The sequence below is a fragment of the Pristis pectinata genome, chromosome 4, assembly GCF_009764475.1.
Source record: "Pristis pectinata isolate sPriPec2 chromosome 4, sPriPec2.1.pri, whole genome shotgun sequence".
Taxonomy (NCBI): domain Eukaryota; kingdom Metazoa; phylum Chordata; class Chondrichthyes; order Rhinopristiformes; family Pristidae; genus Pristis; species Pristis pectinata.
The window spans coordinates 77,328,340-77,354,136 of record NC_067408.1 but is presented as its reverse complement, the minus strand read 5'-3'; the positions used below and the strand labels follow the sequence as shown (position 1 = coordinate 77,354,136).

The 25,797-nt window shown below is 39.0% G+C and overlaps 1 protein-coding gene across 3 annotated transcripts in view; it reads right to left on the bottom strand.

The window, feature by feature from the left end:
- The window catches only part of dmd (dystrophin), a 1,415,828-nt gene that overhangs the window by 1,138,819 nt on the left and 251,212 nt on the right, over positions 1-25,797 (bottom strand). Inside the window, exon 1 of one of the 3 annotated variants that reach the window (XM_052015087.1) lies at positions 16,062-16,085. The exons of the other annotated variants lie outside the window; for them this stretch is intronic. Within the exon in view, the coding sequence (XP_051871047.1) occupies positions 16,062-16,068 (7 nt within the window). The 5' untranslated portion in view covers positions 16,069-16,085. Of the gene's footprint in view, positions 1-16,061; positions 16,086-25,797 lie in introns of those variants that run through there. 3 annotated transcript variants of the gene reach the window in all.

Genomic DNA, 25,797 nt, shown 5'->3' with positions numbered 1-25,797 from the left:
TTTAGCCAGCTATTTGGGCATCTGCTCAGCTCTGACCAAATATTCGGAAAAGGAGTAGATCAATGAGCCCATGCCATGAAGAAAGAAGGGTTTCTGCTCAACATAACCAAAAAGAATATGCATTTACACATCATCCCAACTGTCAAACAGCCCAGGTTGTATTAGATTCCTGTGCTAAGATAAAGAGCAACTCATCAGCTCATCACTGGTAATGCCCGTTGTTGCAGTACCCAGCCCTCATCATCTCTTGCTCTGTTGAGAACTTCACAGAAAAAGACTTTTCTGTGCTGCCTCTTGGTTAACCTCTCCAGCATGCTGTTTGCTCTTAATTCTATCCCTCAACTGTCCTTCATTATTTAATCCATTGAGCATCTTATAGCCTTATAGATAACCCACACATAAATCTTTCAAATAGACATTTCCATGGAGTTACTTTTATCCTCCTCAGCTAAAACCAAATGTCACACCTCTCAGTTCCAAATACCCCTACCAGGGGGAAAAGCAGCTCCCTCTTCCTGGCTCATTGTTTAAATTGGTTTATTATTGACACATGTACCAAGATACAGTGAAAAACTTTGTTTTGCATGCCATCCATACAGATCATTTCATTACCACAGTGCATTTAGGTAGTCCAAGGGTAAACAATAACAGAATGCAGAATATAGTGTTACAGTTACAGAGAAAATGCAGTGCAGGCAGACAATAAGGTGCAAGGCAATAAGGAGGTAGATTGTGAGGTCAAGAGCCCATCTTATCATAGTAGAGGACTGTTCAATAGTCTTATAACAGCGGGCTAGAAGCTGTCCTTGAGCACGGTGGTACGTGCTTTCAGGCTTTTGTACCTTGAATTGATTAACCTGGAAACTTGAGGATTGCCATCAGGAAAAAAATAACAAAGAAAGCTGCCAGATTGTTACATCAGTCCAACTGGAAGAGAACCTGCCAGTTGCATGCTTACATGTTTAACTTTTAATGCCCCAAGGAATAGAAGATCCATCCAAAGAACAAAAGAAGAAAAAAATCTTGCTAAAACTTCAAGTGAAAGAACAGAATATTGCCTTAAATAATAATTGCCTTCAGTGGTTTTGAGATTGAGAACTATGCAGATTATAATTTTTTCTCAAGGGTAACAAAATGTGAAGAAAATACATGAAGTGGCACTATTAAAAGGTGTGATTTAAGCTACGGAAAACCAGGCTTTCACTGATCGTGCTCAACTGGAATCAGAGTTGAATAAATAAATAATAGATGTATTCAGAGTTGGGGCATTTCACAAGCTGCCAAAAGATGCAGTTCCAGAGTTACACAGCCAAGAGCAAGAGTTTATATAAAAAAAAGTAAACAGGCAGATAACATTCTGACTGGCTATATCACAGCCTGGTATGGAGGCTCCAATACGCAGGATCACAAGAGGCTGCAGAGGGTTGTAGACTCAGCCAGCTCCATCACGGGCACAACCTTCCCCGCCATTGAGGACATCTTCAAGAGGTGGCGCCTCAAGAAGGCGGCATCCATCACTAAGGACCCTCACCATCCAGGACATGCCTTCTTCTTATTACTACCATCAGGGAGAAGGTACAGGAGCCTGAAAACCCACACTGATTGATTTTGGAACAGCTTCTTTCCCTCCGCCATCCGATTTCTAAACAGTCCATGAGCACTACTTTGTTATTCCTTTTTTTTGCACTATTTATTTTGTAATTTATAGTAATTTTATGTCTTTGCACTGCACTGCTGCCACAAAACAACAAATTTCATGATATATAAGTCAGTGATAATAAACCTGATTCTGAGGCAACATATCAAGCATTATAAACAATGGGATAAGTGCATAAGCAAATCATAGAGTAATACAGCATGGAAACTGTTCAGCCCAACTGGTCCAATGCCAACCAAGATTCCCATCGAGGCTAGTCCCATTTGCCCACATTTGGCCCATATCCTTCAAAACCTTTCCTATCCATGTCCCTGTCCAAGTGTCTTTTGAATGTTGTTAATTTACCGGCCTCAACCATTCCCTCTGGCAGCTCATTCCATGTACAGACCACTCCCTGGGATCACACTCCAATGAATAAAGTCCCAGTATGCTCAATTTCTCTCCATAACTAAGTCCCTCAGTACATAGAACTCTTGGACAATCTTAAACTTGAAGAATGCGAGACAGGTGGAAACTCTTGTGCCATTCACTTGTCCCTTTGCCCAGCCTATGTCCTCTAATAGTCTAATATTCTTGTACTCACTGCAGTAAAACTCCAAAAATCTGGGACACTCATGAACTTGGTGGTGTCAGATAAGCAGACTTTCCAGACTACTGGATGTCATTTCTATTGATGCCCCAAGATGCTTTTTCCCCAAGATATTACACAGTATTATAATCAACTTTCCAGTTAACCAGTTGAAGTTATAGGGAGCAGGAGAACCAGGAACCCACTGAGTCAGAAATGAGCACTTGAACCTGGGCCCCACTCAGACAAAAAGGAGTGCGGAAAGCAGGGGCTCCAGTGAGTTGAAAGGGAGCGCAGGAAACATTCACCAGGTGAGCCAGATGCCAAACCATCAGGACTTCCAAATGGTCAGATAGTGGATTATCATAGTTTTACTGTGTCCACCACACTTCCATAATTTGCGTTATTAGCCTGCAGACCCAAGTCCAAATCAGTAATATCAATCAGAATACATCATCAAAATATTTGATCAGGATAGTCAAATGCCATTTGCCTTCAGCAAGTCTGTGCTGGCTCTCCTTTATCAACTTGCACTTCTCCAAATGTCTATTAAATGTTTTCCTTAACAACTATTTCTAAAAGCTTCCCCACATTCACGTTTAAAGTTACTGACCTTAGTTTGCCTCGTATATCACGGCACCCTTTTTGAACAGGAGCGCTACAATCGGACCTTTAAGGTCCTCCACCACCTCCCCTATCCCAAGGAAGTTTGGAAGATTACAGCAAGCACTTCTGAAAGCTCCAACCCCATTTCCCAATAATCTCAAATGCATTCTAAGCAGACCCTGAAAATTTGCTTGCTCTCAGCACAGTAAGTCTTTCCGGTACCACCTCCTTATCAATCTTCATCTCATCCATTTATATTTATAACCTCATCTTCCAGTAATATTTTGGCATCATCCTCTTCCTTGGAAAGACTGGCAAAAAGTCATCCAGTCAAGCCTCTCACAAAAAGAAAAAGGACCTTTGGATTCGTTTTTACAGTCACCATTTCCTTCTTATACTCTCCATTTCCTTCTTTCACCACTTCCCCCTCAGCCCAGTTCTCAATGGAGTTCTTCACCTGAAATGCATTATATGCCTACTGCTTTCTCCACCTCCCCCACCTTTCCTACCTCATTTCCCACTAAGGGTGCTGCCTTTGGTTTGCTCACTTTTTCCCTTTTTGTTAGGACTAGGTTAGTGGGGAGATAAAGTTGGTATGCTTCTAAAACCAAAGCACTGGGTTCTAATATTCTTTAAGTATGTTCATCTTGATTGTTTAGGATGACGTGAGTGTGTAGAGTCATTAATTTTATGAGTTGCAATTACGTAAACTTACCAATGGCCTAAGCTACAGTTTTAAAGTATGCCTTCTTCTCAGCCACTTCCAGGCCATTCCACGATCTCTGGAGTCCACCTCAGCTATTCCTGGGGTCTTTGATCTTCTTTTGGCCACTCTTAGGGCTTGTCATGAGCTTACCCAATCTCGGCAACATATCACGTAAAATATTAATGATTTAAAATTAAAAATATTTTACTTCTGAAATGTCAACTTCTACAGCAACCACATATTCATATTCTAAATTTATTTAGCTCTTTGATGTTTGGGAAGCCAGATGAAAATTGTGCATTTTCCTTTCTGGGTGTGCTCAACCAGCTTCAAAACATCACAGCTATTTGACAGCAGGAATCCCTTTGAACTGACACCAAGCATCATTTAAGGGCAACTTTTTGTCGCAGAGATCACAAAGTCTTTGCAGGAGGTTTTCTTCAAAAACAACGAGTGCTGTTGATTTCTTGCTGACTGTAGAATTGTACCAACTTTGGCAAAATCATTGGCAAAATGGAAGTGCATCAAAAGGTAGAAAATTTATTTTCTTTCTTCAATGAAGGGAAAAGCATTTAAGAAATGAAATTATGAACCAGTTATTCTTGTCTCAATTGAACTGAAATTCAAAAGGAGATAATTTTATAAAAGTGCATTCCAAGTGGAAGATGGCATTACTGGCATATGTATCAAAATGCCAGAAAACTTTGCAGACACCCTTTATATCCCACAACATGCCCACTGACAAACTTCTCCATTTGAAGTGTGCTTTACTGAAGTCAATCCTTCAAAATGTGTCGCATAAGATTAATTAGTGAACAGTAATTAGTAAAGTCCTTTGAGGACTCACCACCACAGACTAAGAGTGATTGAATTTGCTCTGGGATTTAACGATTTACACTGACAAGAAGAGGGCAATATAAGCTGCATGTATAGATTTCAAGGTGGCATTTAATGAGGCGCTTTTATTAAAGTATTTGCCTCTGAACCTCAAAGTTTTTCTTTAAAACTTGCTTCCTTTTTCTGTTCAGTTATAATTGCTCGTCTTTTGTCCTGATTTTATTTTCAGATATCCCAGCTTTAAATCAATAAGCCAGTAATGAATAAAATCAAAAAGAAGAACACTTCACATACTCCTTACTGATGCTGTAACAGTTGCTGTTTCTTCCATCAGATATCTTAAACTTTAAACCTTGGTTAGGATATTGCTAAAGAGCAAATTAAACATTTTATATTGCACTTATAGCAAGGTTTGAAATCAATAACGTAAATTGTTTGCACTATTACAGACATGGCAATACACAGAGCAGTTTTCAAAATGAAATACTTCAAGTCTCACAAAAATTTCATCCCCAATCCAGTTCAAATTAATTCCATTGCAGTTTTCCATTGCAAAAGGTAACCTTTGTACTATAACACTGAAATGGCATCAAGTGTCTAAGCCAAATCTCTGCAAACTGCAGGTAGCATCATTCTTGAGTCAGAAGTTGCATGCCCAAATCCTAAGACAGGGGCACAAAATAAGACTGACAATGCAATGGAGTACCCAGGGATTGATGCATTGTGATGGATTGCATGTTTTGAATGAGATGTTAAACCAAAGTTCTGCTTGTCCTCCACAGTGGAAGCAAAAGATGCATGGTATTGTTCAAGCAACATCATGATATCCTTCCAGCAATATCACAAGTAGATTATCTTGTCATTTTCTTATTTGTTTGTGGTAGCTTGCTGTACACAGTCCAGCTGCCAGATTATCGACATGACTTGCTGTAAAGTGCTTTGAGATGACCTGAGATTGTTCTCCAGTGTTTGATAAATAAATGTCTGTCTCTCTTTATGTAAACTTAATCCAACGTCCTCCACAGGAAAAAAATAAGTGATGGGAACTCACATTCTCTTCCCCCTTTCATTGCAGAACCTCACTCTCTGCATCTTGAGTATCCTCCACAACCCTGACAAGTTTAGAACCTGACGGTGATGTGAATTGTGGGACTGACCACACTGAACAGCAACATTGCTCCATCTCCAACTCAATGGACAACACAGTAGGGACAGCATTCCCCTCGGTAAAATGATCACGCTCCAACACTCTCTCACTATTCATTTCTTTATATTTTTGTCCTATCATAAAGTAACAAAGAATGCACAGACTGATTGCATTTAAATCAGAAATGTACTACTGTTAACTTTTTCCTCAGCAAATGGAAAAGAATGCATCTCAGCATTGCTGTACAATGAAGTTTTTGATCTTTTCCTGTTCATATTCCACCATGCACCAAAAATGGTTCACATATTTTCTCCTGCTGAGAACAGAATTGAAAATTCTCCTGTGCTGTTTAATGATCGGCAGCCGCATCTAGTTCAGTTCTGCTAAATGACAAAAGGATCACACAGCTGTGAACCTTGGGAATCAACTCTTCCACACTAATTTCCTTTTGTTATTATTTTCTGAGAATGCACTTTGAACTGACAGCAGTCTCTTGACTCACTTTGAAATTCTCCAGAGGTGTTCCTGCAATTCTGTAGTTTACAAAATATCACAAGAAAAATATCGTCCAGTTCCTTTTTCCGAAATTCTGTACCTCAGTGTTTCGAATTAGGATTTGATCATAAAATTTATGACAAATCTGTGAATTTCTCGGTGGAAGATAATGAATTGCAATGCTGAACAATATCACAGGATTCAACCTGCTGAGAAATGCCAACAGTTCTGCAACAACTGCTGCTATTTACTTCCCGTAGGTGTCAGCAAGTTAGGGATTCACTTGTCAATGCCCAGCTCCTGGATCTGCTGGCCACGATCCAGGATTTCATGCTTATGGCCCATTGTGGGCACCACATTGGGTCCAGTGGCAGAACATGAACTGACTGCACTTCTTGAGTTATACCTGGGCCAGATTAGACCTGGAGCAGGTACAGTCAATGCAGAAACTGAATGGACAAAAACAGCCTTGAGGGAGTGAAGTTGAAGCTAAATCCCAATATTAAAAATTCAATCGAGTTCAATGTTTAAAGGCATACAAGTTTTGCTGAGTTTAAATTTTCTTAACTCATTCAACTGATCTTCAAATCGTTTGCATGTTTTCAGATGCTAGAGATGAGTTTGCCAGCTGCCATTGTCTTTTGCAGCTGCTTAATGGTTAGAGGTGGGTCCAACCAACCTACTTGACTGTATTAGAAGATACAAAGCCCTCATCATTTTGGATCATGAAAGCACTTACCAGCAAGTCAAAACATGGAACTGCAACAATAAAGTCCATTCGTGACATGCACATCAGTGGCAACTCCTGGTTCGATTTATGACAAATCCGCAGTACAGACTGGGAACCACCCACCACGCTATTGCTTAGATTGCACAAGCACAAATTAATATTATTTGTGAAAATCAAAAATAAAACAGCAGATACTACAAGTCTAAAATAAAACAGAAAATGCTGGAAAAACTCAGGAAGTCAGAAATATCTGTGGAAAGAGAAACAGTTACATTTCAGGTCTAAGACCCTTCATCTGAACTGAGAACCTCTTCCTCAGTTCTGATGAAGGGGCTTCGACCTGAAACACTATATGTTTATCTCTGCACATAAACTGCCTGTTCTGCCGAGTCTCATATCATTTGTTAATTTTTCGATTTGCAATGTGTGGAAGAGCTTGAGAGAGAGCGCAATATAACATTTCTTTATTAGTCACCTGTACGTCGAAACACACAGTGAAACGCATCTTTTGCGTAGAGTGTTCTGGGGGCAGCCAGCAAGTGTCGCCACGCTTCCAGCACCCACGTAGCCTGGCCACAACTTCCTCACCTGTATGTCTTTGGAATGTGGGAGGAAACCGAAGCACCTGGAAGAAACCCACACAGATATGGGGAGAACGTACAAACTCCTTGCAGACAGTGGCCGGAATTGAACCAGGGTCACTGATGCTGTAATAGTGTTATGCTAACCGCTACACTACTGTACTGTGGTTGCAGAAGATTTCTTATCATCCTCACCAACTGACGTAGCTATCATGGAATAAAACTGCAAATAGTGGAGGTATTCTCCAGATCAGACAAAATTTGTAGAGAGCAAGAGTTTCTGATGAAAGGTCATCAGCTTGAAACACTGACAGATTCTGTCCTTGATCTGCTGAGTATTTCCACTGTTTCTGTCTTTATTTCAAGTTTGCAGATGTTTTCTTCAATTTCAATGGCAATTAAGGAGTTTTAAGAGCAGCATCCAAGGCAAAGCAGGAAGATCACATGTTCAATCAAGTCATTATATAGAAGTGCCTGAGCTGACTGCAAAAACTCACATTGTACATTGCCTTTGAATTTTGAAAAACTGCTCAGACAACAGATGTGGACTGAACAGTTTGAATTAAATTAACTGGAGATCACAGTTATAGATTTACATGTCTTTGGAAATTTGCATCTTGCAGTTGAATCCAGAGTCCAAGAGTTCAATCAAATTAGGCTCAGCCCTGCAGAACTACTCCTTCCACCACTGAGCAAAGAATGTGGGCCTTGAAAGGCTACCTGTGCCACTGAATATTAAATCTGGAAAAAGAAACAAATCTCCCAACCCTGAAAAAGACTTGAAGGTCAGACACTGCTCAACCCCACTCAACTGAGCAATGAAATGTGAAGCTGAATGCTTTTTGCCAGTGCTCTTCACTCGACAAAAAGTTAAATTTTAACCAGACACGTCAACATTGCCCTCTGCATTCTACAGTATAACATGCATCACCACATACCAAGATGTATAGCAATTCAAACATCACCCTGCCACGAGCTAGTAGAGGGACCTCTTTTCCCGCAACAGGAGGCAAAATCTGACCTGAAGTAGTTCCCCTCTGATTCTCTGGGGATGACCATCTTAACTTCCCATATCTCCATTCCCTTTTCTTAAAAGGCACCATGGTAGAAACCATGGGTAAAGGAGAGAGAGGAGAGGGAGAAGAGAGACACCAGACGCCACATTGAAAAAAGTTGGAAAAACAAATTGAAATAGAGGAAAAATGGTTAACAGAGACAATTATAAAGGTGAATAACTTCTGTGGCCTTAAGAGGATAGAGTTAACATTAGCAATGAAATAGAACCTACCATGTGGTGCAACAGTTGTGCTCACACAATTGACCAGTTTACCAAGATCAAAATAATAGGCCATTAGTTGTTCTAAAATTATGATTTTAGCTCCTTGATTCTTTGAAAGGAACAGAGCATTAAGTCAAGCATATTATTCATTGCCTATTTACAAACATTACATCTAATGTCAAAGGTCTTGCCAATATTCATGAGCTGCTTTTGCATGACATCAAGCTGCGTACATATCACTTCTGCCACACTAATCCTTGATCTCCCAACGAATAGTTGCTTGTAGACATATTTCTGCACATGACCTTTAAATCAATTTGGTTGCTTGGCTTGTCTCTACTTAGGACAGCAAATTGCTGATTCACAGACTTCCCTTCATCTCTTCCCTTATGAGAAGAGGCATCGCCCTGACTCCCTGCCCACTCCAATCATCAATTGTCTCCTTATATTCTCACCTCATTTTTGTATCTCATTTTTAATAGATTTTTTTTAGTTCTTTATCATTTCAATTTTTTATTAATTATTTCACATCAGGCACACTTTTGCCCTTGATAAACCACAATCTATTGGTCCATCATACGAGGCAACGAATTGCCTTACAAGGAATACAAATGAATGCTGTTCACCCCAGGTGATCAGCAAACACCCTTTGGAAGATAAAAAGTTCCATGCTGTCACTATCACTGTGGAAGGTTCTTCGTTCAGGCCAACAAGCACATCATAAGGGACGCAGGCCGAATGTTCCTGATCAGATCATACTCACAGACAATTGAAACTCATTTACCCACGTCCCTTTCACTGGAATTCTCAGCAAGTGGTGACAGTAAACAAAATGATAAGTACCAGGTATGCATTAATTATGGGCAATATTTAAGTGAAAATTCTGCAATTCAAGCAATAACGATGCCCTCAGGCACTGTAAGCTTGCCAGTAAAGTGCTCCACGTAAGTGCTCCATTCAATATAGCAAAGCTATAGATCTCTGAAAGACTAAAGTGCAATAAAATGGAGCTATTTTTTTCTTGCAATTAGGTACCAGTTAATGCACGAGCAGTCAATTAATACCCTGTTCACGGCTGGAACTTTTTCTTATTTCCGGCATTGTTGAATAAACAGCCAAATGGAACCTTCCTTGTGCGTGCAACAGAAAAACAACAGAATGTAGAACATGAAGGCTTTATGCTATAAATGTGCTGCCCTCTTCTAACTATGCAGAGTATTTCCATTTGGGAAGTTTTTACTGGGCATCGTAAAGTTGACAGCATATGTCAGCATTAACAGCAAATATCCTTCCCACATTGCCAAACGACATGTGGCAAATATAGAAAGCGAGTGCTCACTGTTCTCAATGGATAACCCACAGAAAAACAGTTAACCACCAGGGTCGTAGTATGACAACATCAGGCAATGAACTGTTTCCAGCTGTGTTTGTTGTATTCAGGAGATTTCATCATATGATTTTTTTTGCTGCTTTCCATCAAACAAATTTAATTCAAAATTTACTTAGTTCCTTGAGTGTTGACCAATCTACAATTCCTAGAGACTCCACGACAGTTAGATTTCCTGGATACATAAATTGAGTAATCTAATCTTATTTGGAGCAGAATTTTCAAACCTCCTTCACAGACAATTACCAAATTAAGCTGCACAATTTACAGATTATGCCAAGTTGTTTCAGAAATAGAGTTCAATCAGGAGTCTCCAATTTAATATGTTAAAAATGTCAAACACACTGACACCCTGTCTCAACTTTAAGAATGCTTTTGCCCATTTTCATCATGGAAGTTGATTTATGACAGGATTACTTGCCTATTCTAATGATGACTGGCAAATGTATTTCCATCTCCTGAAAGAAGTGGTCCAACAAAATTTTGGGACAGCAATTTAAAATTTTACATCATGAAGCCAAATAGCCGAATTCCATTAGTGATTTTTCTCCAGCCCTGAGCAGACATTCGAAGAGTGTTTGATCTTATCACTCAATACCTCCACTTGTTGCTTTTTAATGCCTGTTATTGAGCTCATTCATAATAAAATCACTTAGTGCTCTGTTGATTAAATGACCTGAGTTATTTCATGCACACAGAATTAATGGTATTTTGGGAAATACTCAAGCTCTTTTAGGCATAATTTCATGAAAAGTTTAAATGTTAATGAAAAAAATGTAGAATCCAAACCCTACTTCAATTGCAGCAGTTTAATAAAGCTTAAAAATGAGACAATGCAATTTCATCCATCAAGCTTGTACTCTCAATAGACCATGTTTAATCTGCTCTGTCATGGACTCCCACCAATCCATGTCATTTCCTTGCATCGCCAAGCTAAATGCAGTGCAATTCTAAAATGAGTATCTGAATCTACCATGCCCTTTAGACATTCCTGATTGGTTGCCTGTCTTAGCAAGTCTCTGCAGCTCAGAGGTTATTACGTTCCACACAGCAGTGAGAAATTGCCATCTGCATTTATCACTCTAACTGGAAAAGGAGTGTTATGTTTTAAAAAAAGAATCATAAAGGAAGATTGGGAATGTAGAATAAAGCCCAAAATAAACATCATGTGAAATTTAGTTGCAAGCATTACCTTCATTCCGTATACATCAAATTACGTCGCACTGAAAGCTTTTCCATACATCCTGCCAATGCTGGCCTATGCCATTCCACTACCTTTTCCCTAACAATCTGGAAATTTATTATCTCCTTATCCAAATTACAACCAGCTCTGCTTCTAGCAACCTTTCTGGTAGTACTTCCATTTCACAAGAATTTGTTGAGTTTAAAAAAAAATTCTTGTTGATTTTTTTTTAAGCTAACGATCATGAATTTCTGCCCTCGAGTCAGTGATCATCCCAACAATGAAAACAGTTTCTCTCTATTTACATCATCAAAACTCCTAAAAGCGGACACATCAATAATATTTCTTCTTAATCTTCTTCAGTGAGAACAGTACCAGCTTCTCTGGTCTTACCAAATGAGGCCTGTATCATTTATGTGGCAAGACCAGAGATGCCAAAGCCATAAAGAGGCAAGAAAGCTGAAAAGGTACTGACATCTGCTCTGAACCACTGTGCTCAAGGCAGCATAGCATACTCTGACTGCAGTCTCACAGGATTTTGTAAAATTTGCCATCATGCCACTGCTTTTATACTCCTTTATTTCAAAAACCCAAGGATTCTCACATATATATCCTTCAGTATTACAGAAAGATGGGAAAGAAAGGTTTGAACAAAGATGCACGTGAAGATAACCTTGTGCCCAAGCTCCAGCAGATTTAACAAAAGCACATATGCTTCCCAGTAGTCTGAATACCGTATGATCTTTCCTTGGATATGAATTGCTCTCTTGCATTATCAGTTGACGAAGAAAATGCATAATGCTCATCAGCCCAAATGGTTTATTCATTCAACTGCTAAATGCCTTTCATTAAAAAGCACCTCCTTAAAAATTGAAATCACAGAGAGGAATTTGACTAACATGCAACTGGAACTGATATTCTTTCTGCCTGAAGTCGTGCCAATGGCAAGGTTGAGATCCTCTGAAGAACTTATTTCCTGTTCTCAGTTTGCACAGCAGAGGTCCAAGGCCAATCAACCAGCTAAGAATCCCTTCATTAATTAGCAACCGTGTTGTTCATCTTCCAACCACTCTTCAAAATTGCAGAAGACCTTGCAAGTTCAGAAAAGTTTTGCAGAATGATTCTAGCATTTTGTGATTTTAGCTGCAAGTGTCAGTCAGGTAATTGAGTCCCTTGATCCTGGAACTACCTGCTAATGACAATGGAACCTTGTCATGATCTTGTGAACTTTCGTCCACTCTCCCATTAACCTTCTTTCATTCAGGGAGAACAACTCAAGGTACTCCAATTTGTTGTCATTACCAAGTAGTTCCAGGACCAAGAGATTGATTTTAAATCTTGAGTAAAATAGATAAAGTGGATGTGAGAAAAAAATGTTTCCAGTCAAAGTAATACTAATAAGGAATTCTCTGCTTGTGGAGAATGAATCAGAGACCTCAAAAGAGATTTGGATGGACACTTAAAATAAATTGCATAGCTATGGATGATGAGTTGGTGGGGGTGGGGAGTTTAGGAATGAGATTTATGGAATTAGTCTAGTGGGAGGTAGCACAGATGCCAAGAGCTGAACAACTATATGCTTCTATTTTCCCCATCAGACCAACTATTTGCCGGCAACCCTGCCTAATGAGAGAACAAGTGTCAATGAAAACCTAATACAGTAAAGGGACAGGTATTCTTAGAATATGAACACAAGAAATGGGTGAATCAGTGGGAAACGGAGAGTGTCGTCAGTTTTGGTGTACTGAGTGATGCGTCTTGGGACACACATTAATAATAACCCAGACTGAACTAATCAAAAGTAAATTTGGTTAAGTTCAAAGATGAAATGGGAGAAAGATGCAGTTATGTCAATGCTGGGGCCAAGAAGACAACATTTGCATGTGAAGGAACTTGAATTAAATTCAAAGCAGATGTCAACAGGACTTCAACAACTTGGCCAAATTATGTAAGGAACATAACCTCAGAACATTAAAGAAGAGGAGCATTCAGTCCCTTGGGCCTGCTTTGTCATTTAACAATACTTGGGTGAACTTGTACCTTGACAACATTTTGTCCTATTCCCATATCCCTCAATTGCTTTCACAGCCAGAAAGCCTCTGTTCTCAGTGATTGAGCATCCAGAGCCCTCTGATATAGAGAATTCCAAAGATTCACCAGCCCGAGTGAAGAACTTTTCCCTCATAAATAGCTTACCCCTTATTTCAAGACTGCAAAACCTAATTCTTAGCATGCATCAACACCCTCCTCACATCTCTATCTTTCCAAAACTTCCATGTTTGAATGAGATCACCCCTCATTCCTTCTCAACTCAAGAGAAGTGTTCCAGTACACAATACTCCAGTTGCAGTCTCATTAAGGCCCCATATAATTGTAATAAGATGTCTGGAAGAGTTGTAAAGCACTGACAATATTCAAAGCCAACAATTCGCCACAAAAAAAAGACATTTTATTGCTTTGCAACATTGCTCAAGTCTGCAAGTCAAGCTGAACCCATGCAGTGTGGTCTGCTCAACCCACATATCCAATAATGGCTCTCTTTCCAGGCACGGAAGAAACATGAAAAACTGAAGCAGTGCTGTGACAGACTGCCAGTTCAATATCTGGTAACAGAAGAAATTATGACACCTAGATTCTTTAATGTTCAAGGTGGCAAATGAGTGAGATTCACATGCACAATGGAAAAAGTTAATTCTGACCAAAACTTTGAACCAAACTGCAGGACATACATCTAAAGAGATTTTTTTAATGTTCAGAAATCACTGTTAGAAGGCACTTCTTTACGCAATAAATAATAATATTTGACACAGTAAAGTGGAACAAATACAAGTGTTTGGAAATTAAAATCAAAAGCTTCACAATCAGCGATCTCCAAAATGTAAAGTAGTTAAGAGGAGATTGTATTTCAATAATACAACTGCTGGCAATGTCTATGTAGCTTTACACCTTTTTTCCCCCTCGCTGTGCATGTGAGAAACTTTTAAAAACAGCTTGTCCCAAGGGGATTGAAGTGCAATTCTCGGGAATTTCTAGGAGTCAAAAGATTTACAATGCTTAAAGAAAAGTAAATATCTGAACAATATGTTGTCATAAAAAGAAATCCCCATTCTCCCTTAGCTGCTCTCCTTGAGAGCCAGGATGGGATAAGGCTGAAGGCAATGCATCATAATTAGTGCATGAATGCAGTCCCCAGAGGAAAAGGAAAACACAATTGAGAAAGGTTATGAGAAAAGCATTTAACATGAAAAATCATCCATAAACCAAAGTGTGTGATAAACTATGTTTTATTCAGCTTACTCTTGCTCCAGACTGAAAGCAATGCAGAAATCAGTGAAGGGACTGGCTGATACACATAGGCAAAAGCACGTGGGCAATTGAATAGTCAGCTATCATTCATCAAACTATGGATAAGGAGTACACATTTCCCCATTTTGAAGCTTTGATACCACACATTGGCTGAGACAAAATGAAAACAGCAAAAGAGCAAAAGACAGAATCAAAATGGCATTAGTGAAGCTGGCGTAAGGTGCTGTAAATTTCATCTTCTGAATCAGAATTAGATTTATTATCACTGAAACATGACGTGAAATTTGTTGTTTTGCGGCAGCAGTACAGTGCAAAGACATAAAATTACTATAAATTTCAAAAGTAAATAAATAGTGCAAAAAGGAATAACTCTGATGCTCTGATACTGTCATGCATCCATTTCTATGAAACAAATGATCCGTTGATTCGTTTTAATGCTTGGCTCGTTTTCTTACCACACTTGTCCCATGCCCTCTTCCCAACTGCTTTGAGCCTATAAACCACACCATCCATCAACTGTGTGCTTGACAGCAACCACAGAATCTGAAACTATGTCATCTCGACACTTAAAATTCAAATTTTATTCTAAACTGTCAAGGCACCTCATCCAGATCATTCTTTTGTTTTTCAAAACATCAGAGTCAACACTTGCAATTAAGGATGACCAAATACAATCCTGCAGGTTCTTGTACCCATACTAATTTGCTGTTTGTGAACCATGCTGAACAAAAATAATCTGCCATCTATGTGTTGACAAAACAACTCCAGTATTTTGAAACTGACTGAAGCACTAGGACAGCAGGAAAAGCATTATTTAATAAAAATTCTCTCTTTCTCTCAGGAAACGTTCTCAGTTGAAATGAAAACACTGATCATTAAAATGTTCAAGCCTGGCCGAACACGATAAAATGAGCCTTAGCACTTTTCCACAAAACAACAATATTACCAAATTATATATTTTTTGTCTACATTAAGCATATAATTATGGAAAAAAAAGTGGTAGCAATTGTCTTTTTCCCATTTTACTGTGGGGATGTTTCAAACATTGACCACTGACACATTATGAAAACAGAAAGCTAACACGAAGAAGTATCCTGAGAATCATTTATCCTCAACTGACTTGCACTGGAAGAGAAAAGTTAGTGTGCTGCGATATGTCCCTGTCAGTAGATTAATAGAACTTGAGAAACTACATGAAGATATCAGAAGGAAACATCAAAAAAAATTGACAGCAGATGCCGAGTACTCACCCATGTCCTCCAGCTACACTAAGGTTCTGGCACCTTCCTGGAACAAAGAGAACTTTTCTTTATGCTGAAAATATCATGGGTAGCTTATTCAGCCAATTTAGCAATCCCTTTCCACACTTACAACTTTGGTATTACATGAAAACACACTTTCCTGGTTTGGCTCATCGCTGAAATTGGTTTTTTGTTAGAGGTTTAGATAAGTTTGACATGGGAATTCCACTGACAGCTCCTTGCAGGCAAATTATCTTGACCAACGAGCAAACCAAGACAATTCTGAAAAGAGATTAAAAATCCAAAGGCAATGAAACAACAAGCTACAAAATACTAACAGTGCATTCTCCAAAGTATACAGCAGGGTTAGGACCAAACACAGTCAGTGGCTTTTCAGCATCACTGTCAACCAAGCTGGTTCACTGACTCCAAAAGCCGTGATTGGGTCAATTAACAGCAACAAGAAAGCTTTGAAAGTGCTATTTTGGCTCAATGCTCAAAGACAAGCTCTACTTATTGCCAAACTGCAAATCTAGAAGCAACTTGTATCAAATAATCAAGCAAGTCAATGAAGCGCACGGTTGTTCTTCTTCCTTCCTCCTCTGTAACCAAAACCAACTGAATATCATAAAGGTTACCGACACCTTCAACTGCGTACAAAAACATTACAAAATAAATTGGGAGATATTTCATCAGCTTCCTGGAATAAAGTTGTCAGTTTTGTGATGGTGCTGAATAATTGGCTGTTGGGGAAACATCAAGTCATTTGAGGTCAGTTACAAAGTAATACTAGTAATCTGCATTTGTTTCCATTACCGAATAAAGAGACTCCCAAAAAATGGCAGCAAGGAAGAGCCAGCAATGGTGAATCATTTCAGCCAATTGCCTCACTTGAGTCATCCTGGCAGAAATGGTAAGTGATCTGAATTTTGAAACTCATGTCCACTGCAGATTTAAAATGATTGTCAATCATTTTAAATGAACCAAGCCTTTGTTTGGTTCATCTTCTACAGTTCAGTTGAAAATATCTGGTTCAGGATATGTGTGACTACAAAATTCCTGACAAAAAGAATGATTTTAGCAATGTTGCTGGAATCATCGATTATTTAAAGAATTTGGAGTTGTTCAAAAGAATGAAATAACCTGCACATTTGTTGTTCTTTGCTCTCCAGTAGTCCAACTCGTGCACTTAAGTTCCAAAGACAAGATAAAACAACATGGACGTACTTGGGAGATCAAGTACTGATAAGCTTATAGTTTTTAATTCTGTTAAAACCACTGGGTTGCTGGCAATGAAGCTTCATACATGCATTAAATTATTTTATTCCATCTACAATTCTATTCCACCGCTGGAATTGCTTCAAAATGTAAGGCAAGTTCGTATCGAAATTCATTCATGTTCATTATCACTACACACATGACAAAATTACATTGCTGTTATATTCTGCCATCAAAATTCAGATCCACTGGCATCAGGGAATAAATTGTGGAGACAGACTACAATGCACTGACAATGACAATGTGCATTCCATTATAATACCGTAGGATGAATTTCTGAGCAGGATAGTTTTACTTCAACCAAACAATAGCTTGCTTTCATCCTCGCAGTCGCCTTTCTCATATTTCTTAAAGCAATGTATTTTCTCTCTGTCACTTCGTTAGCTCAAATGCATGAATTCCAATGTGGGCCTGCCTAGGTTTGTTGGATTTCTTAAAGCCCAAAAGCATGGATTCCCACAAGGATTCCACTAGCACTCTTCAGCTCAAAATTTCCTGTCTATTTGATCCCAGATGCACACAGAATTGAGCCATAGATAAAATGCACAGCTAAGAAAACTTCTAATTTTCTGTCTCAGCGCAACACACCCAAATGTCAGCGATTTGAGAATCTCTGAGGAAGCAACAGGCAGGATAGTCAAAGGAGAGTCAATGGATATTGTTTACTTGAATTATCAGAAGGCCTTTGACAAGGTGCCACACATGAGGCTGCTGAACAAGATAGGAGCCCATGGTACTACAGGAAAGGTATCAGCATGGATAGAAGATTGGCTGACTGGCAGAAGACAAAGTATGGGAATAAAGGGGGCCTTTTCTGGTTGACTGCCGGTGACTAGTGGTGTTCCACAGGGATCAGTGTTGGGTCCGCTACTTTTCACGTTATATGTTAATGATCTGGATGATAGAATTGATAGCACTGTGGCCAAGTTTGCGGATGAAACAAAGATAGGTGGAGGGACAGGAAGTGTCGAGGAAGTAGGGAGTCTGCAGAAGGACTTGGACAGGTTGGGAGAATGGGCAAGGAAGTGGCAGATGGAATACAGCGTAGGGAAGTGTATGGTCATGCATTTTGGAAGAAGGATTAAAGGTGCAGACTATTTTCTAAATGGGGAGCAAATTCAGAAATCAAAGGTGCAAAGGGACTTGGGAGTCCTAGTGCAGGATTCCCGAAATGTTAACTTGCAGGTTGAGTCAGTAGTAAGGAAGGCAAATGCAATGTCAGTATTCATTTTGAGAGGATAGAATATAAAAGCAAGGATGTAATGCTGAGGCTTTATCAGGCATTGGTCAGACCACATTTGGAGTATTGTGAGCAGTTTTGGGCCCCATATCTAAGGAAGGATGTGCTGGTGTTGGAGGGGGTCCAGAATGATCCCAGGAATGAAAGGGTTAACATGTGAGGTGCATTTGACGGTTCTGGGCCTGTACTCGCTGGAGTTTAGAAGGATAAGGGGGATCTCACTGAAACCTATCGAATATTGAAAGGCCTGGATAGAGTGGACATGGAGGGGATGTTTCCAGTAGTGGGAGAGCCGAGGACCAGAGGGCACAGCCTCAGAAGAGAAGGGTGTCACTTTAGAACAGAGATGAGGAAGAATTTCTTTAGACAGAGGGTGGTGAATCTGTGGAATTCATTGCCACAGTTGGCTGTGGAGGCCAAGTTCAATGGGTATATTTAAAGCAGAGGTTGATAAGTTCTTGATTAGTAAGGGTGTCAAAGGTTACAGGGAGAAGGCAGGAGAATGGGTTTGAGAGGGAAAAATAAATCAGCCATAATCAAATGGCAGAGCAGACTCGATGGGCCGAATGGCCTAATTCTGCTCCTGTGTCTTATGGTCTTATCATATTTTATAGGCATTTGTTGATTCCTTTGCATGCATACATTTTAAAAAGATTTGGACAGGTACATGGATGGAAAAGGTTAAGAGGGATATGGGCCGAACACGGGTAAATGGAACTAGCTTACATGGGAATCTTGGTCGGCATGGACCAGTTGGGCCAAATGGCCTGTTTCCATGCTGCATGGCTCTATGACTCAATAATGGCTCAGTGTCCCAAGATTCTTAGCCTTACACATGGTGTTTTTTTTTGATAAAGCACACCTTTCAAATTCAGCAAGTAATGTTGCTACATAATAGCTGCAGCAACACAGGTTCAATCCTGTCTTCTGATGCTGTCTGTGTCAAGTTTACATGTTCTCCCTGTGCACTGGTGTCTTCTGGGTGCTCCACGTTCCTCCCACATCCCAAACCTGTGAGTTAGTAAGTTAACTGGCCACTGTAAATTGTTCTTAGGGTGTAGGTGAGTGGTACAATCTGGGAGGTGTTGATAGCAACATGGAGAAAATAAAATGGAATTGGTGTAAATGAGTGCTTCTGGTTGGCATGGACTCGGTAGACCGAAGCACCTTTTCCCACACTATGTGACTCCAATACTGCATATGTACAGGACAAGAGGAAGAATACATACTCCCAGCACAGAGACTACCTTACTTGCTGTCCTCCCCATCTCCACAATTGGATTTAACCCTCCCCAAGATCCGCAAGTCCCATCACACCAAGATCCACACCCTTCCCTAATGGAATGAGCTGCAGACTCCTCACTGCAGCCTCAACTGAAGAGTTTCCTGCCCAACAAGGAGCCAAGAATGCAACAATCAGACCAACTTCTGGGCAAGAGCACATCATTAAAAGTCCAAGGCATGAAGCCATCTCTTTTCCCCCAGGCACAAGGCTGGGGCTCCAATGGACCCCTTACTGATTTTTTTTTTAGCACTGTTTGAGTGTATTCTCATGTGTAAATTGACAATGGCAGAGCACAGAAGCAGAAATATTTTGAACAATCTTTAGCATTCTTAGCCACACAGTGAATTCCAAACTTCCAAATCTTTCTCCCTTAGGATTTCCACAATAACCACTTGCTTTTATATATCATGCAACATAAAATGCAGGCTTTTGTACAGTGTTCATTTTTGGGTATTTTCTTGAGCATCATATGAGTCTATGGCAATTACATCTCCACTGATTACTGTTCCCAGCAAAAGGTAAGGATCATCTGTCCAAAAGAAAGATCTTCATTTATGAATTGTAAAAATAATTGTAAGAAACAGACCTCAGACCTGAGAATAAATATATTACTTATGTAATATAACTCAAACCCAAAAGATATGAATGAGCATATCTTGACAATTTAAGTGACACAGAGCACAGCTGTCATTTTAAATATCACAACACATCACTGACTAAGGAACCAACACTTCTATCATTACCTTGCACTCATTTTTCTCCAGACCAATTTACAGTGTGTTCAAGTCCTTCTTGGCAATCAAGGGTTAAATATCAAGAAAATTAAATGCATCCTCAGTGTCCACACTATCAAATAACAAGGTAATAACTAAAATTCATTGGCTATCAACAAATGTTATCTGAAGGCATATTAAAAGTGAAGTCTTTAATTCAAACATACTCAATAACAACCCATGGGAGTTTTCTTTCTGATGATGTAATTGTTCTGATATGGAACATCTCAGCTGCACAAAATGTGTTGGATCTCCTTCTGTTTGAGTCAACTCCTATATCCACGGGGAAGAAAAGGGAAAATTACAGAAAGCAAGCAAGAGATCAGGTCATTTATTCACCTCTTGACTTGTACATATTAATTTTAAAGAATACAAACAACACTACTTCAATAAATTCAGTCAAGGTGCCATTTTCCATTTCGTGTAAGCTTAATCAGCAGTCAGCACTTCCAGATCAGGCGCCCTACTGTCAATGCCTACATGTGCTTCCACCTCTAATATTTACCTAAATGAGTATCAAGTTTTCCACTTTTATTATAATGTTGTTGATCTTAAGCCACAGAATAAAATTATTAATTTTGCCAAGAGGCATTGAATTCTGTGCAATGTTTAGGCTAGGATCGATATCTTCCAAAAACTTGCATCATTTGAGACTTTTGAAGCTGGCAGAAAAGTCTTTCAAACCCTGACATGTGTGCTAACAAACCATGTCACTCAAATCCTTCATTTAAGCAGAAACAGTGCATGTCCTTGAAGTGATTTGCTATCAACTGTCATACTGAGGTCACTTCAGAGTCGATAGTATCTGCAGATGACACAACAATTGTGTTCTGCCATTTTCTGTGAAACTTGCTGGCATTTCATGAGCTTGGTGCTGATGTTATGTTCTTATTAACAACAAGAAAAAAAGTACAGAATTTTAAAATTTTCTTCATCCATTCAACTCACACTCAAGAGAAGCACGTCTCTTTGTTAGTTGTAGAATCAGAAGGTCCACATTTATGTTAAATTCTTTGGATCAACATAGTTCCCATATTCAGTCCACTATTTCTTCAGAGCTGGGGCTTTACCCCAAATATTAGGATGTTCTTTTATCAGGTTTGAGAATGGCCACAAACTGAAGGGAGGGCTGTGAAAGGGTCGGAAAACCTGGCAGCTTCATGAATGAGGTTGTTGAATTCACCAGGACTTTAAGGGAATAACTGACATCTGAGAGGAGGGAATACAGGTGACCACTGTCTGGAAGAGGGATGGGAGGGAAAGGAGTGGTGCCAGACAGCAGTGTAAGTACATCTTCAAGAGTTTATGAGCATTGAGAGAGGACGTCTTATGGAATCCAAGACTTGGAATTTCTACAATGTATCATCAGCACCAGTAACAATGCAGAGGGAATGTAGGGTTTGGCCATACTCGGTGGCTATGTAACTTGGAGCCTTATGGGGTACTGGAGCACAAAGAATGAAACTGCAACCATTGGAACATCAAGTGCCGTCTCCCAATTATCACTGCCACCATGACTCCTGCTCCCAGGCCACCATAAATATTTTAATCATTTGGTTCCCCCTGCCTCCCCTACAGACCCCACACATCAATTCTAAATGTCACAATAGGCTATTAGGAACAGAGCCTGTTCTGCTGTTAAATGGGTTAAGGCAGCTTTGCAACCTAATTCAATTTTACATTGTTCCAATTGCTTTATAAAAATGTGTTATTGCCAGATCGAAAATGATAATTGATCCAAGAACAACTACTATTTGTAACTTCCAATTTCGATCATGAATGAGGAAGTGTTTCTTGATTTTGTTCCTGAAAGCTGTGATTCTCCCTTTGAATCCAACATTCCCCAACAGCAAAAAGAGTTTGTTTCTATCTGTCATCAATTCCCATTAATATCTTGAAATATTCCATCAAATCCTGAACGTCATAAATTCCCTGAAAGACAACTAGATTGTGAATCATTGGAGTTCAAGCATCGGTCAGCTAAATTTACTTTGCACTCCCCCCAGAACCAATAAATCCATGCTCAGGTGATGGTGCAGCAAGTATTCCAGATGTATTCCAATAAGAGCTTTCTACAGCTCTAACTTGACTTTTGTCACCGTATTCCAGCCATTAAAATATAAAGGTCAACGTTCCATTAGCCCCAGTGATTATCTGCTCCTTCCTTGGCATTTTAATGAACAATATACATGAATACTTGAGCCTCTTTAGGCCCTCACTTGTTCTTTTTTTTACCATTTCAAAGCACTTTATCTTATCCTTTCTTGGTGGGGGTCCCTCTTCTTGCCTTTGCTGACATCCATTTGCCACAATTTTGCCTATCCCATTAATATGTAAATCTCTCAGGTTTTCAACACCATCAGCCAGTTTTATTTCTACCTTGAAGCATTTAATTTACAGTGAACAAGTTTGATAGCTAATATAATCTCCAACAAATATAATTTTATTAGTTCAGGGAAATTTATCTCAAATAGTTTACAACATGCATTCTCAACAAACTAATTTGGCTTAACTTTGTGTCGAAAGAAATCACACAAAGTCAATTACAGTCATATTAATTATGAGCATATTCTTAGTGATCATTTTGTGAAAAAGAAACAATTATTAATATCTTAACTGAAAAGCTCCAGCCAAGTGTCATATTTGGGAACTCTGTCTTCATTTGTATGAGTGAGATCGTAAATCAGAAGCCTGGAAAAATCTGTGAACCACTTCTTCAGCATTTGCAGCTCTGGCTGGAAAATCTTTGGTTAACCGAAGACGTAACAAAATAGAAAACAAATGAACAATCTTTGTTCTTTTCAAGACTGATTAAAATTTCATATTCGGCATAGAAACCATAACTAGAGAAAGAGACCGTCAGATAAAAACCATACCAAACACTGAGCAATCAGATAAGGTTATTGGTGAAGTGCAACAGTGATAAAAAATCTTGAAATTATTAAACAGAATAACTAAAAAAAAATTGACATAAGCTTACAAGGTGGCTGCATGATGACCAAAATACCTGCATGCCTTAAATAGGACTTAACACATCAGAGATGATAGTTTCATGTAATATAAATAGTGCTGCTCTCCTGGGAAAGATAAAAGGTATGTGAACTGGATCACATATCTAAACCTCTGGTGAGCAAGCCTCAAATCCCAACCTGAAAAATTCATTAATTACAACAGCTTCATGGAAACAACACAAGAAAAGATTTTGGACAAAAGACTGGAAAAGAGTTCTTTTCCTCCAGCATTTCCTTACACCTGTTTCTGATTAAGCTACATTTATGCTGAGATTTACAGAAGTAGTCTGATAAATTTCTGTGCAGAACACTTGGATGAAGTACAAAGGGCGAATTACTATCAGTAAATACTACTACAAAGCAGAATTTATCAGCTCAAGAGTTTCAAACCACTTCCTTACAATCTTGGATGGCAAATTACCAGAAAAAGTGGTGTCAATTTTTAGAAATAGGTCCAGTTAAATATTTAGAGACTCCAATGTTTAAAGGCTGAGGAACAAAATGTCACACAGGACAATTAACTAAGTGCAGTTGAAATACACAACTGACCAACACAGAGATAGGTTTTACATAACATTCAGAACAAAGATACAATTTCTCTATGTCTTTCTCTGCCATCCAACTACAAAAAACAGACTCTATCTTCCCCATTTTACTAGGATCAGCAATTGACCTGTTTTTCAAATGAGACATTCCCTGACCCAGAATTGCTTAATTCTGTTCATCTCAGAACAGTATACAGGGGAGATCCAGCTGTTAACCTAAGCGCCAATGCTGAACAGTCAATGTTTGAATTAATATTTCTTTCTAGAATTACATTCAACTGAAAACTTAAAAAAACACAAAGAAATAAAGCATTAAATAAAACACAAGGTGAGTGGAAATAGTAAAGTCAGCAAAATAGGATTATGACTTATATACTCATCTTTTTCTTAAAAAGTGTTAACTGTTACAAATCCTTATATTTTACAATGTACAACTTCTTTAGAAATAAAGCTATAAACAAATGAACGTCAGAGCAATGTCAGAGAGCAGCAACTATTGAAATCAAATGCGATCTGCAAGGAAAAGGAAGCTGTCACAAATTCCTGACATCAGTGAAAATCACACTACTGATCAAAATAACAAGAACTCATGCAGCTGTTCAAAAATCACTCAGCAACAATGACCTCAATCATAATTTCATACTGCTTCAATGCAATCTTCATATTTCACACACTGGTCATGCTTGAAGCACCTTTGTGTTGGATATTTAAATTATTACCAATTAAGATGAGACAGTCTTATAAGGCTCGACTCTGCTGACATTTTCAAGTGCTTGCCAGAGAACACAGCAACAATCCAGCACTTAATATCAATGCATTTGCTATCACACTTGGCCTTTTCCAAAAGGTAAGAGAACATGTTTTTCTTAAGCAGATGTTAAAAGGACCACTGATTTGAACACTTACTGACCTGATTGCTATGTGCCTCATGCAACAAGCATACTGGAAGACATGTGAGATATTCCAAGGACCAAAATAGCAAAACTCAAGCAATGGGAAACTAATACCAATTGTGGATGTTGTTGGACCAACTGAAAGGCGGCAAAGAGGTGTCAATTACACCAGTTGATTTCAACAGGGATACAGAACATATTAGCTTTATCACAGAGACCAATGTATTCATGGAGCTGAACTGAGGAGTCAGCTACTTGCTTACATAAAAGTTTGAACAATATTTCCTCACAGTATAGAAGCACATAAATGTATCATCATTTCCCATGTGTTGAGGAATGGTCATCTCCAAAACCCTCTGTTATGGAGCGCATTATGATACTAGGACTTACTAGTGGTCACATTTATAATCAAAATAGGAAAGGTCACCAAGCAAAAAGTTGCAGGTCCCTATAAAGTACATAATAGAATTTAAAAGTGTAAATTCATTTTCATTGCATCATAGTTCTTGTTCAAGCTCAAAGAAACATCATTTATCCAAAGATCAGTGGTTAAGCCCCAAGATGGCCTCTCTCATGTCCAAAATAGCATCTGGTGCCAACAAGTCTGTGGCATTACCACCACCAGAGGAATTTTTATGGCACCTTCAGAGCAGCACATCATCCTGCACCACTTCAACTCCAGATGCTTGACTTTTCCTGCAAACCTTTGTAAACTAAAAGTCAATTTTAATCACCATCATCCCAGTCACAACCTCCCTGATGATCTCAAGTGTCTTCACTGATTGCTTTTGACTAGAGCCAGGAAGCAAACAATGTTTTACACTGTCTTCTTTAATTGGTGGGACCTACTGTCTTGCCCGACCAGCCAAGTGCTGCCACAACTTTGGCTTCTAAAATCTATGCATGTTCAACTTCATTTAACTGTGTAAAATTCCACATCAATAACAAGCTAAATCCATCTTGTTCACTAACTTCTCCTTGCATTTGATAATCTACTTTTGAAAGGATAAAAGAGACCATGAAGGCAGGCAAAGAGAGATCAATCACGT